General features: G+C 39.6%; 1 protein-coding gene across 1 annotated transcript in view; it reads left to right on the top strand.

The window, feature by feature from the left end:
* The window catches only part of CDC123 (cell division cycle 123), a 33863-nt gene that overhangs the window by 15672 nt on the left and 4394 nt on the right, over positions 1-13797 (top strand). The window contains exons 8-12 of the mRNA XM_021530981.3: positions 260-335; positions 3216-3338; positions 6596-6624; positions 11701-11829; positions 13560-13697. Of these exons, the coding sequence (XP_021386656.2) occupies positions 260-335; positions 3216-3338; positions 6596-6624; positions 11701-11829; positions 13560-13697 (495 nt within the window). The remainder of the gene's footprint in view (positions 1-259; positions 336-3215; positions 3339-6595; positions 6625-11700; positions 11830-13559; positions 13698-13797) is intronic.

The raw sequence follows: 13797 nt of genomic DNA, 5'->3' as shown, positions 1-13797 counted from the left end.
GCTAGTTTAGACTATATGGTCTTTAGAGATGCCATCACATTGAGAGCATCCTGTGATTCACTGAAATGAATAACAAATCTAATTGTTTTGAAATATTTTTAAAGGTGATTATGTGAACTGCAGATTTAAGATTGTTTTGTTTTCTACTATCAGTGGTCATCATTACAGCAAAACTGCAGCTCTAAAAGGAAGACCTGTTCACAAAAGGATGCTGTTAATTGTCTGGAAGAATGCTTTGTCATTTGTTTTTCTTCCACAGCTTGTTCTTCGCAAATGGTGCGAACTAATCCCTGGTGCAGAATTCAGATGTTTTGTCAAGGAAAACAAGCTTTTAGGTAAGGAATTTGTTAAAAACAAAATTATTGGATGAAGTTTTGAGGAGTTTCTCTGATTCCTTGAATGAGAAAATTCTTCAAGGAATGAAGTCTGAAGAAAATTCTTCTGTCTTTTCACACCTCCTTTCTGAAATTAATGGCTTATTCTTTCTGTAATTTAAAATGTGGTTTACCACATCTCACTTTCCACTGTATTTGAAAGCCCGGCAGCTCAGCATGCTTGCCATTACAATGGGAATATACTTAATTTAATTGTTAATTCAGAAACTTCACTCAATGACAGTCTTTTATATTCAGGAGCAAATTGCTTTGTCTCCAGCTTGCAGAATGAATACAGAGGCAGTTGTGTGTTGTGCTGCAAATACATGACCCTATGTAGAAAGTTGGGGAGTTCAGAACATCTCTACAGGTGTAGGAGGTGTCTTGAGTTCATATTAAATTCAGTGTAGCTTAGAGCCTGTTCTGTTGCTCAGATGCAGAATCCTAAATGTAAAACATTTCAAGTGGCACTGAAGAGCCAGGGTAGCCATCCACAGCATGCACAGAGCTCATGGGTGCATTGGGAGACCTCTGGCAGCTGGAGAACAGGCAGACTGGGCTAGAGCATGTGTTGCAGGCAGCTGAGTAGGGTAAATTTAGGGTAATTTAGGGTAAATTTAGCTCAGTTTTACTCCTCTAGTTGTGTTGACTATTCTCTGCTGACTATAGCAGGAAATGAGAAACCCAGTGCACATACAGGTGCTTGATTGAGGGGTTTAATTTCAGACTAATTACTACTCTGAAATTTGATTTTGGTGTGGTCTACCATGAAACCTTTAGAGATGAGCAGAAACTCAAATAGCTCAGGATTAGTGCACATTTGTTCTGTGCAAGGTTGAATCATTCTGTCTAAACTCTTCTAACAAGGAAGTGTTATAGCAGTGATGGAGCAAATACAGACTACAGGAAGGAAAGTGATTATTTTTTTTTTTTTTTTTTGCTCATTTTGCCTCTCTAATGTCTACATATCCACAAGCCCCAAGCTCCATATCCACAAGTGGTCTGTCCAGGGTTCCTTGTGATGATATGGAAGGCCAAGGGTATTGGCTATGTAGTTCTCACTCTTTCTCCTGTCTTAGCATGGTGAGTGTGGGCTTGTTTTGGCTGTGCCTTTTTGTACCTGTTGGGAGCCATCAGCAATTTGTTGCTCCACCCAGTCCCACCTCTGTGAACCTTTAGGAGCACACTCCTTGTTCTTCATTTCCTGATTTGGGTTTCCTCTGGAGCTGCACAGAGATATTTGAGCTGTGCTAATGCAGGTGCTGTCAACACACACCATTCACCTAAGCCCTTTTATTTTGCTGTTCCTTCTGGTGTTCCTATGCTCATCTTCCCATTTTCTCTCAATTTATGCCAGTTGCAAGTGTATTACAGCTCTATGTAACAAGAGTTTATCTTCCTAATAGCAGAAATTTCCCATTAAGTCTATATTGCTTAATGGCTCCTGACAGAGCTTTTTGAAGGGAGGAGAGCTGAATCCTGTCTTGCTTTGTGATGCTGGAACACCATAACTGCCAGAGATACAAAGCATTTTTATGCTGGATAATTAAGCACTCTGTACATTTCATGGCCAGGTTTTGAAACCTAGTATATCTGCCAGTATGGGATTTTTTTTTTTTTTTTTAGCTAGCACTCCAGCTGCATTTCTGAAGATAGTTCCAAGGTTTTTCACAATATGTTCCCATACTCTTAAAATTAATAAGCCTGTCAGTCAAACTAAGGAATGATACTTGCAGCATAATGAATGATTTTCCAGTTACACATCTGCATCCCTTAGATGCTGTCATCTTTTGGCTTTTGTTTTTTAGACTCGAGTTAAGCTTTGCAGTGGTATTAAAAATTCAAAGTTCCACTGACATCACAAACTTTTTATATGAACTTTTTAAAAAAGAGCATATCTTTGGTGCTAGTCAGAATTTTCTTACAGTAGAACTCTGTGTTTTGTATATGGTTAAAACAGCAATCTGAGGTCACTGATACATGTTCCGTGGGGAATTCTGTCTCTTTTTGTATGTAAATAGCCTGAATTACTCATTCTGCAGTGACGGGGCAGGTCTTGGATTTGACATTAGTCAAGCAGGGTATTGCAATATTTTATGTTGACACATATCCTGTGTGAGAACTCTTGTCACTCAAGATGCATGCAAGTGTATAATCCTGTTGATGTCATTTCAAACCAGTGTCTTGTAGACAAATGCATGAAATTAAGAATTTGTAGGAGGGGTGGTTTGTCTACGTAGGCAAGAAAACTCTTGAGGGAGCAAATGGGAGCACTAAGGTACTGGCCTGCATGCCATCCTACTGATTTGGGAACTTAGGGATTCACCTGTAGTGCCTTATCAAACAGGCACATGTTATTCCACACTTAAAAAAAAATCGGTTAAATGAGAATTTGTGGTATCCAAGTATCATCTTTGCCAATGTGCAAGCTTAGCCTCCCCCCGTGGCATTTCATGGTTCCAAATTGTGGTCCCTATGTGTGATGTGCAGAACAAGGTTTTTGACCAGAGTAACCAAAGGGAATAAAACTGAAAGGAAAAGATGGGAGCTGGAAACTTAAACACAGGCAAGTTACCTCCTGATATTCACTTTAAAATAGTCGAAGTGTGTTCATATAAAATGAGGTTCACAAAATTCTGGACAGAGCTGTTCAAGGGAGAGATTCCTAATGGAAGTACTTTAAGTATAGCAGAATAAAGCTAAACAGTAAGTCACTAATAATGGTAGAAACTTGGGAAAACCCCATCTTCTGTGTCTGATAACTGCTTTTTTTTTTTCCTGTTTGGATTTTTTGCATGTCTAGAGCTCTTTATAATTATAATTACCTGAAATTATTGACAGGTATATCACAGAGGGACTACACCCAGTACTATGATCATATCTCTAAGCAACATGAGGAGATCTGTAGGTCCATACAGGAGTTTTTCAAGAAACACATACAATATAAATTCTTGGATGAAGACTGTAAGTATCTGGAGGGTATTTGTGGGTATGCATCTCTCTCTTCATTGCTCTTGCTTTCACAGGGCTTGATTCTCTTTAGTTTGGGAGTGTCTGAAAGCTCTTGTGGCTACAGCAGGTCAAGCAGCAAAAGTTTGGCATTACATTGGCAACAAAAAACCCTGAAGGAATAGGCTGGAACTCCCCAAGAAAATACAGGAAATGAGTGGAAGATCCCTTCAAAAGGCATAATAACTTTTTTAAAAAAGCTTTTCTCCCTTATACTTTAAGATAATTTTTATGCCAGAAAAGTGGGCTAGGAGATCCTTGACAAAAGACATTCAGTAGTGAGAAGAATACTTGTTTATAAAGGTGTTGTTAGATGTTTGCTGCTAAATTATTGATATATTCCTTTAATAAAGGATTTTTAAATTTCTTTTAAATAAATTTTAATTAATTCTTCTAGAATGTCAATGCACACCAGGTTAGGTGCCAAAACCTTTGAATAAAGGCCCCAGTATTTGATACACCTAATCAGTCCAAGTAAATTGCCTTGTTCTCTAAATGTGAAGTCCTTTGCAAATTTGATTTGAAATAGTTTTCTAACGTGGTTTAGGGAGAATTGAATGGTGTTGCATTGTAATGGGTGATCAATAGTAGTGAAAAACATGATGAAGAAATTTAAATTGGGTCTGATATGGAGCAAACCTCAGCTTAGTAAAAACCCATAAACATAAGAATTTTCTGGCAATTTTATTGTCATGTCTAATGCTTTTAAAAGTCAACCTTTGGGTAGGTTTTTAACATTATATTAATTGTTTTACTGAGACACCAGAACAGTCAAATAGATCTGTCCTCTCTGTCTGAAAAAGGTACCTTCAAGTGCCAGTTTCTGTTATATTGAAATTCTTAATCATTTGAGTCTGCAAAGCTGCTCTGTTTCAGTCCAGGGAAGTTCTCATGAACTGCTGCTTGGAGAAGACCAGCAGAATAGTACGTTAATTTAATAAGTCCATTACATTTTGAAGTATGATCAGTCATATAGATCTGGCATTCTGATTACTGCCTTTTAATTTTCTTCTGTGTTTCAATGTAATTTTAGCTGGTATGTAATCAACTGATAGATAAGAATTCAGGGCACTATTTTTGGAAATTGATGCCTAGATTTAGGCTCTGAAATGGCTGTCTGGTGAACTGAGAGGTCTGAAATGTCATCTTATGTAAAGGGTGCCATCTGAGTTGCCTTGAGGGAAAAGGAGGTTTCAGGGCAACCTTCTGGGATGAAGGTTTGTTAACCTTTTATTCTTAGGCACTAAATGCTGGTCCATCTGCAGAGAAATGCCATGAAGAAAATGTTTTCTGTGGTTTTGTGGGTGGTTTTTTTTTAACCACATTGCATTTATCCCCCATCATCTCCTTTGATCCACTGCCTGGTAGCATATGTGTTGTTAACAATAAAAATCTGGGTTTGCTTGTTTGTTTGCTTTTAAAAGGAAAGGTATTACAGTTTTTTTCCTGACTTCTTTTTTCATTGGGGATTTTGATGCTGTTTGGTCTGCTTTTTCCAGTTGGTCTGGTAGCATCTCCAGATGGAAGAGTTGAGTCAGAGCAGCTGAAGCATTGCAGAGTCAGAGCAGTAGGATAACAGATGGGTGAATGCTTTATAAATACTTCTAAATTATGTTAGAACCTTCTAAATACCTTTGATAAGAGCCCAGTAAGAGCAGTGCTCTGGAGGTGTTGATAGTGCAGAGCTGAGCTTTGGCTTTCCCTCTGTTTAGAGCAGTTTCTGGTGAAGTTTCACTACAGTCTCACTGGCACGGGACACTCCTGCTCGGAGAGTGGGAATAATTCAGGTTTTCTTCTTGTTCAGTGTTTGTGACTGTCCTGAACCAGTCACCAGAGTGCAATCAGTCTGAATTCCAGCTGTGTGAATCCCAACAAATACCATTAGCCTCAGTGATTGCCATGGGCTTGCTTTAAGCTGACAGGCCTTACTATAGAAACCCTCAGATGCAAAGGCTATGACTATGGAGAGGATGTGGTGCAGGCACTAAGTTCAGTTGAACAGCTGGAGAAGAAATCCTGTACCCCCCTTTGCATTGATGACTGGCTTAGCCACTGAGGACTTGTCTTCCTGGGAGAGCAGAGCACTTAATCCTGGAGTGACTTTGACATTGACGCAGCCCAGCTTGTGCAAAAGCTGTGTGGATTTTTAGGCTGCATGGTAAAAACCAGCTACGTGACTGGCTTTGGCTTTGCGGAGTTGTGGTTTGCCCTTAGCCCAGCCAACTTCACATGAAATGTCAGGTTAAGCTTTACATGCATGGATGTGATCAGTCAACATCCCTGTTCCTGACAGGCAGCTTCCTGACACTCAAGTGTTCTGCAGTCATATCCTGAATTTAGTTTATCCACATGTATTGGGAAATCTCCGAGCTGAAATATTCCCTTACTAGTGAAGGAAACAATAATAAAGCACTCGTCTGAGGCTTTTCTAAATCTTTTTTTTTTCCATTTTTCCTTTCTTCCTGCTAAACTGATACAACTTTTGCATGTAGCCATGCCTGAATGCTTCCCTGTTGATTTCCTTAGCTCAAAAGAAAGACAGCTCAAAGATTTGTTTAACCATCCAGAACAGAAGCTGATGGAAAGCTGAATATACAGAAAGCTGCATTATACGTGTTTAATTAAGCCAAGGGGAGGAACAACAGTGGAGCCAGGCAAGGCAGCTTTGAGTTAGTCACTGAGTGGCAAGGGGGTTGTTTAAAGGATTTGTTGATATTAATTAGGTGTGCTGTGTCTGTTCTGGGTGACATCAAACATGGCCATTTCACTGCCACCGAACCCTTTGTTCCTACAACCTGTTTGTCTTGTTAGCTGCTGAAATCCTAATGTCTGTGGAGCAGGAACCTTCTCTTATTAAATGTTTGTGCAATGTCCAATACAATGAAGTCTTGATCCTTCCCTGAAACGTCTCTGTTCTGCTGTAAACAAAACAGCAGTAATGTCAAAGATAAGCTCTCTGGGCTAAGAGTTTATCAAATATTCTTCATGGGAGAAAAATCAACAGAAGAAACCAGCATTAAATGGAAAAAAACCCAGCAGCTGATTTCCCAGTGCATTAACAATAGTTCTTGAGTATACCCAGTTCTGGCTTGCAGTTCATTAGACATACTGACTTTGCAGATTGTGCTGTGTACACAAGTATTTATTCAGATTTAGATATCTTCTTTGAAATTATCTATCTTTTGCAATTAACATTTTCTTCTCCTTTTCAGTTGTTTTTGATGTGTACAGAGACAGCAGGGTAAGTGAACAATAGGTTGTATATAATTGTTTCTTCTGTGAAAACTTGAAATGCTGCAAAGATCAAGCAAATAATAGCTCTGCCTTCCTAGAATTGATTCTGTAAAAAATAACCAAACAAACAAAAATACCACTAAAGTAAAAACTCCAACCAAACAAAAAAACACCAAGCAAAACCTACTCGATTTTATTCTGTTCCACAGGTCTTTTTCTATGATAAATGCTCTCTACAGTAGGGGAATAATAGGATTAGGGGTGTAAATATGTCTGTGCCAGCGATATAATTATTTAGTTAATATCTTCCAGAGAAGTTGTCTGTTCTAAAGCATGGAGATTAGGCTTCAACTGCAATTTTCTCAGTTTTTTGAATCTACAAGAGGCAACTTAGTTTTTGTTACGACATCAGAGTCCTTGCTACAGTAATTTAGAGTAGAATAGACTATTTCAGTTGGAAGGGATCTACAGTGGTCTTCAAGTCCTATTGATTGATCAGTTCAGGGCTGACTGAAAATTAAAGCTTAAGGTTATGGGTGGTGTTCCCAGGCACATGGTGGGATTTGTGGGGCTGTTCTGTGCAGGGCCAGGGGTTGGACTCAGTGGCTTTGTGGGTCCCTTCCAATTCAAGATATTGACTCTTTCATTAAGGCCATGGTCCAAATAGCTTTCAAACATGGGGCATTTTCTTTTAAGACAGATATTTCCATGGGCTTTATTTCTCTTTTCCTGTATTTGTTTTTTCACTACAGCATTTTAACTCATCAAAAGTATCTTTAATATTTCCTCATATTATCCTTGCGAGATTGGAAAATGGTTCATATCTGGAAGTTTAGGATAGGAAGGGATAATTGTCCAAAGACGGTGTGAATATGGTGTGCCCAGTTTATGACAGATGGAAGCCAGTTTTTTCTTTTCAAGCTGCTCCAGCCGTGGTTCTGAGAGTTAGGCAGATCCTAACCCTCAACATCCAGATAGTGATGGAGTTGGGAAGAAGCATCCCACCTCAACTATTTGAAAGACGTGTAGTTTAGGGTGTGGTTTAGGGGTGAACACAGAGGTGCTGGGCTAAGGGTTGGACTTGATGATCTTAAAGGACTTTTCCAACCTGAATAATTGTATGGAGGTGCCAGTATCAGAGTTAGTAACCTTGAGTTCTCCTAGTGTGAGTGGGGAGAAATATTTGGTCAGATGAATTGTGCTTGAAGGGCTTGATTGGAGAAAGTCTTTATTAGAGTTGAGTGTATTGGAAATAAGTCCTGATTCTCATTTTGAATGTTGCTGAACTATTTTGTAATTGTATAACAGTAAATCGTGCCATAGTTTATAAAACAGGAATGTGTCTCATGTGGAAAACAATGACTGTACCATTTCTCAGCCCAGCTTTTAATGTAGGTGCCTAAAACGAGGCTGTGGGCTAGAGCGGCTATGCTGTAATAGAAATTACCTGCCCAGGCTCAGATCAACAGACGTGAGGATGCTGTCAGGGAAAATGAGGAGCAGCACTTGAGCACTGAACCAGATTCTGCCGTTGGGTGCTCTGCCTCATAGCTGAGGCATGAAGAGAAATTATTTAAGTAAAAGGGTTCAGCCTGTGGTATCTCAAATGAGCAGTGTTTCTTCATATGTCAAGATAAAATATATCTGTTTGTAGATTTCTCTCCCTTCCTTCTACCCTCAGGTCTTGTAAACCGCCAGCTAGCCCTTTGTGTGTCAGATGCTGCTCCTTTCACACTTACTATTGTGGTTTGCAACTGTGTTATTCATCGCTCACTTGGCGTGTGAGTTACAGGCAGCAAAAGAATATTGTGAGCATGATTAATTTCCAAAGCCCGTGCTCCTCATCAGGCTGGTTGCACAGCAACCTCACCTACAGAAGGAGAAAAATGTTCACTGTCTGCTTGTTTTAAATCCTTTCAACTCAAAATATTCAGCTTGGAGAAGCAAGTTGTTGTTACTGTTGTAAATGACGGCAGTCTCCTCCCCGTGCTCACTTCAGTTGCTTTAGAGACTGTCTGGAGTTGGCTCCACAGGTCCTGCTCACTGAGTTGGAGGGGGAGTTCACAAAAGCCTGAGAGTCCGCCCGTTGCTGTGTCCCAGGTGTGAACAGCAAACCAAGTTCAAAAGAAGTCGCTGTGGTAAGGCAGAGCAATGCAGGGAGGGGCTCTGGACTGCTACTAGCTCACAGCTCTTGTTAAGGAGCAGACCAGTGCTTGTGTCTGTGCCTTGTGAGCGTTGTCACCGTGCAAGAAGGTGCAGCTGGAGTTAGGGAGATGTAACAGTTCTCATTTTATCTGTCTTTGACTTCCTTTAAACAACAGGTTTTGTCATGGGCACTTCCTTTCAGTGCCCTGCTGCTTACTGCCTTAGCAAAATAAGGCATGAAGTTGACAGAGTGCTGTAAATCTATTGATTCCTTCTTTTAGGATGAGAAGAAAACACCATGTAGTACAAGTGGGGGAATTTTTTTTTTCCCCTCCACACAATTTTTTTTTTCTGGTCTTGTATGACAAAGATTACTAATAGCAGGCAAAAGATAGCAGATAAATAGCCTTGCTACTGCTTTTTAGATACATAGTGCAAGTTATCTGAAACTGTATTTAAATCATGACAGGGCATGTAAGACTTGAGAGAGAATTTAATCTTAAGAAAAGGCAGTTTGGTTACTCACCCAGGGTTATATACACTCCTTTTAATGAGCCCTGGAAAGAGATACTTACTTTGGTTGGCCACTTGTCATCAATTTGCAGCTATCAAAGCTCAGTGCAGATTTAAGACCATCTCAAGGAAACAGCTGTTGCACTGCTGCCTGCAGGGGTTGAGGAACACTGCTGGGTGCTCACAAAAAACATGTTGCTTTCAGTAGTTTCAAAATCAATTTTCAGTTTTTTCCAGGGTACATTTATTCTCTAGAGAAGTGATCTTAATGTTCCTGTGAAAAAGCTGAGCTGGATGTATTTGGGCTGAAGAGGAATTTCTGTGAAAGCCTTTCATAGGGAAGTATTAGGTATAAACGTTTCTGATGCAAGGAAAGATTCTCTGAACTGCTGAATGAACTTTGTCAGCCATTGCTTCTGCCTGTGATTAAATTGGTTAATTAGCTTGTTTTTCCAGAGTGATAGAATGAATCTAAACCCACAGATTCTTCCCCGTGCTGCCTTGGAGCTGACAAGACACCCCCATTAGGAAAAGTAAAAGATTGCTTATAATGAGAATTTGTGACAGCCTTTTGAGGAGGACCAGAGCTGGGAAATGACAGCAGAGCTTGCCCCATTGGCTCTCTGCTCTGGTGGTGCCAATATTAGTTCAGAGGTGTTGCAGCTCAACCATGCAGATCTGGGCTTGCTCACCCTTCCAGAACAAACAAGAAACCACTCAGGTTTGTGTCCCCCAGTTTGTAGTTTCTTTTGTAGCTGTCTGGTTTCAGCACTGTTGTTTCTGTGCTTTGGCTTTTTAAAATGTGTTCTGTGAGAGCTGTTCCCCGTGGACCTGCCCTGAGCCAGACACCTGTGAAAGCCTGTGTGCAACCACACTCTCCCTGCTGGGCTGCTGGCCCAGCTCCAGCTTGCAGGTCATAACCACTGGTTTCATCTCCACTGGGACTCCCCACACCTGCACGAGGAGCTCGCTGTGGATACTGACAGAGGCACCAGAACATTTCTGCTCACAGCTTCCCATCATTTACAGTCCCACAGTGTGTCAATGCCTGTGGGATAGCTCAGGTGGCGTGGGTGGGGGAGGCAGTCTCCGTGTTATTCTCTGCCGACGCTTCAAAAGCATCTTTGTGTGTTAGAAACCAGATGGCTGTAGTGTAAATAATTGAATGTATTTGCTGTTTGTATCGAGATAGGCAAGATCTTTTAAAGCAAGAAGATCCTTCAGAAATGAAGGAAAAGAGGAGAAAGCAAATGAATGTTTAGTAGCTACACAATTTCAGCTTTGTTTTCCAATTCCAGTTGATCTTTTTAATAAACACAATAAAACTCTTCAGCCCTGCTTATGTTACTGCAACTGTTTCCTTCCCTGTTTGATAGAACTGATTTCATCCAGATATAATATTGGTTTTGCACATCTTTACTAGCATCTGTAGTCATATTTCCTTATAATTTATAACAATGTTTTGTTTTATTAGAATAGTTTATAGTTCTTTGGGCAGGAGAAAATGGGCCTGTGCTGGGGGTTGTATCTTGAAGTGACTCAAGGAGCACAGACTATTTCTTCCTCCCCCACATGTCTGTTACTCCTAATACATCTTGTTAGTCTCTGCTTTCTTTTTTCTTTTTTCCTTTTTCTTTTTTTGGTTGTAAAGCAGTTGTGTTGTTGTGCACCCTACCACAACTGTTTGGAACACAGATGTGTTAAAGATGGGGTAGAAACTAGTGTGGACTACTAGTAATGACTTAAAAATGCCTTTAAGTAATTCTTTATTTATCTATGTGTGTACAGCATCTTTGATGTTTCATGAGCTCCACTAACATTTTGCAGACCCTGCTCTCTGTTTTTAGGGTCCCTTCTAAGATCAAGAGCAGCGATTTTTGTAGACTGCTGGATAGTACAGTGTTGCTGAGGTGTTTTTCCATGGAAAGCAAAATCCCTATGTGGGCAGTTTGGGTTTTTTTGTTTGTTTGGTCATGTTTTGGGTTTGGTTGTGTTTTGGGTTTGGGTTTTTTTTTTTTTTTTTGTGTTTTTTGATTAGTGCTTTCCCCTATTTCCTGTTCATTCCCTCTGGGGATCTTGGGGATTAGCCATAACTTCGGTGGGCTCATCGGAAAACACCTTGCATAGAACTAAATTCAGTTTATTTTAGCTCTGTCTGATCTTCTGTTTAAAAAAAATCAAAGTAAATTAGTACATGATAGCTTGCTGTGATATAAAACTCTATAATGCAAAGGATTTTAGAATATCTAAAACCTCGTTTAGAAAACCAGGTAGTTTCAATTTTGACATCTTTTTATGTTAAGACCAAGCATACTACAATAATATGAGTATATGTGTATTTTGATATTTTTTTTGTTTGTATTCCCCTTTTTTGCTTTGTTTTAGTTCTGTGGTTTGTTTTAATTTGTCTGTGGTTCCTTTGCAGGGTAAGATTTGGTTAATAGATTTTAACCCATTTGGTGAAGTAACAGACTCCCTGCTCTTTACATGGGAAGAACTCACCTCTGGAAAAAACTTGAAAGGAGACCAGAGTGAAGGGGAAGCAACAGAACAGGTGAGAGAGGCTGAATAACATCCAGCAGGATTTATGGCCTTATTTTTTTCTTTATTTTGCTGTTGCAATCAAATTGTGATGCAAATCCCATTGAAGTAAATTAAGCTTCTGTGAAATGTAAACTCTCTGTAAGTAGAATCTACCTTATAGTTAATCTCAACAAGTATCACCTGCTAGTTTTAGAGGCCTGCAGGGGAAATTTTAGTTCAAACAGTACAATCCCATATTGCAGCTTTGACCCCAGTGCAAAGAAGATGCCCTGAAACTTGCTTTTACATAGTTTTGATGCATTCCTTTCAATTTTTTTTTAAATCTATTACTTTTCTATATTATCACTTAAATTTCTACTTGGTTCTTGATATCTGTGATGCAGTTTCCTGCATCTCCAGTTTTATGCTTGGGGGGAGACAAGCAGAAGCTTAACTTATGTCTCTTCCTCATCTGGAATACCCTTAGCAAAGCTTTGTCATCTGGTTGAACTCCCAGGACTTGCAGAACAAGGCTTTTCCATCCCTCTTCCAAGCAGCATTTCCTCTGCAAAAAGAAGTAACTCCCCATTAATACAGAAAGGGAGGAAGAGTCTTCATTTTTTGTATTCCAGCTTTTTTTGCATCTTGAGACAAAGTCCTCACATCTTAGCAAATCCTTGGATAGCTGGGTAGGAGATAGAAAGTGGTGTGTTAGTGCATCTTGGGAAACACTTGGTTATTTTCTTTCCTTTATTTCCTCGCTGTTAACTGCATTAGAGGTCACTGAAACAACAAACTTCATTGAGCTGATTTTAACATTTGAGAGTTAGCCCTTTCCATAACACACTGACAGGGAAACCCCACTCCGGGCTGTCCTTCAGGCCATTGCTTCTGTCTCACCATGGGGCTGTTGCTGTATGAAAACCCATTCCATGAACCCTCCTGCTAAAATATTTGTCTTCTTTGTTAGAACACACTCCCAATTCTAGAGCTGTCTCTGGGACACATGAATTTTCAGTCTGGGATTTCTTTTTCTCGTTGCCAGATGCTTTGCACAGTTTTCTTTAGTTCAATCGTGGATGAAAAGCAGAATAACTTTTTTTCATGTTGCATCTGACATCCAGTCACATAATCTGGTGTAAAGTTGCTGATCTTTCTTAAAATGAAGCTGTTTATTGCAGTACAGCTGGCAATTGCATGGTATGTCAATGTGTTGAACTGAAAATTATATCATTCTCCAAAACCTGTTGCTACATTTCAGCATTTAGAGATATTTTTGGCCCTTTTATAGAGTTTTTTTTTGGATGGAAATTGGATGGAAAACTTAAATTATAATTTCATTAAGGTTATAGTTGCAAATGTGTTTAAAGAAGGAAACTGTGAAGATAAGTTTAGGGATTCTATCAAAAAAATTTTTCTCTATCCAGATATGTATCTAGATCCTATTGCCCAAAGTTCCTTATAGTTCCATTATTACAGCACTGTCATAAGCATGAATTTATTAAATACATTAATAACAGATACACTGTAGAAACTTTAAAGTGAGGTAATGAAAGCCATTATTTGACTGTTTAACATGTTTGACATTTCAAATTGTTTCTAAGTGGGCAGAGGTTTTACAAGAAAGCTACAATTTTTAGAAAGCGCAAGTTTAGTTGAGTGAGTGCCAAATAAACTCATTGGCAGCGTGACTCAGTCTCACGGAGGAGTCCCAGAAACATTTCATATTCATGTCCACTGCTCTTATCTCCTTTTCCAAAGGATTATCCAGTGTTCCGTTGTACCAACAGCAAAGTCACTGTCCAGCCCAGTCCCTACCTGAGCTACCGACTGCCCAAGGACTTTGTGGACCTTTCCACAGGAGAGGATGTTCACAAATTGATTGACTTTCTTAAACTGGTAAGAAGTAGCAGAAAAAAATCTCTGACCTTCCACCTTTGTCAAATGGAACCACCAAGTCCCTGGATCTCTGTTTTTGTTACTAACAAAGTGTACAAAA

This window comes from Lonchura striata, chromosome 5 (genome assembly GCF_046129695.1).
Source record: "Lonchura striata isolate bLonStr1 chromosome 5, bLonStr1.mat, whole genome shotgun sequence".
NCBI lineage: Eukaryota > Metazoa > Chordata > Aves > Passeriformes > Estrildidae > Lonchura > Lonchura striata.
This window is presented reverse-complemented; position numbering and strand designations above follow the sequence as displayed.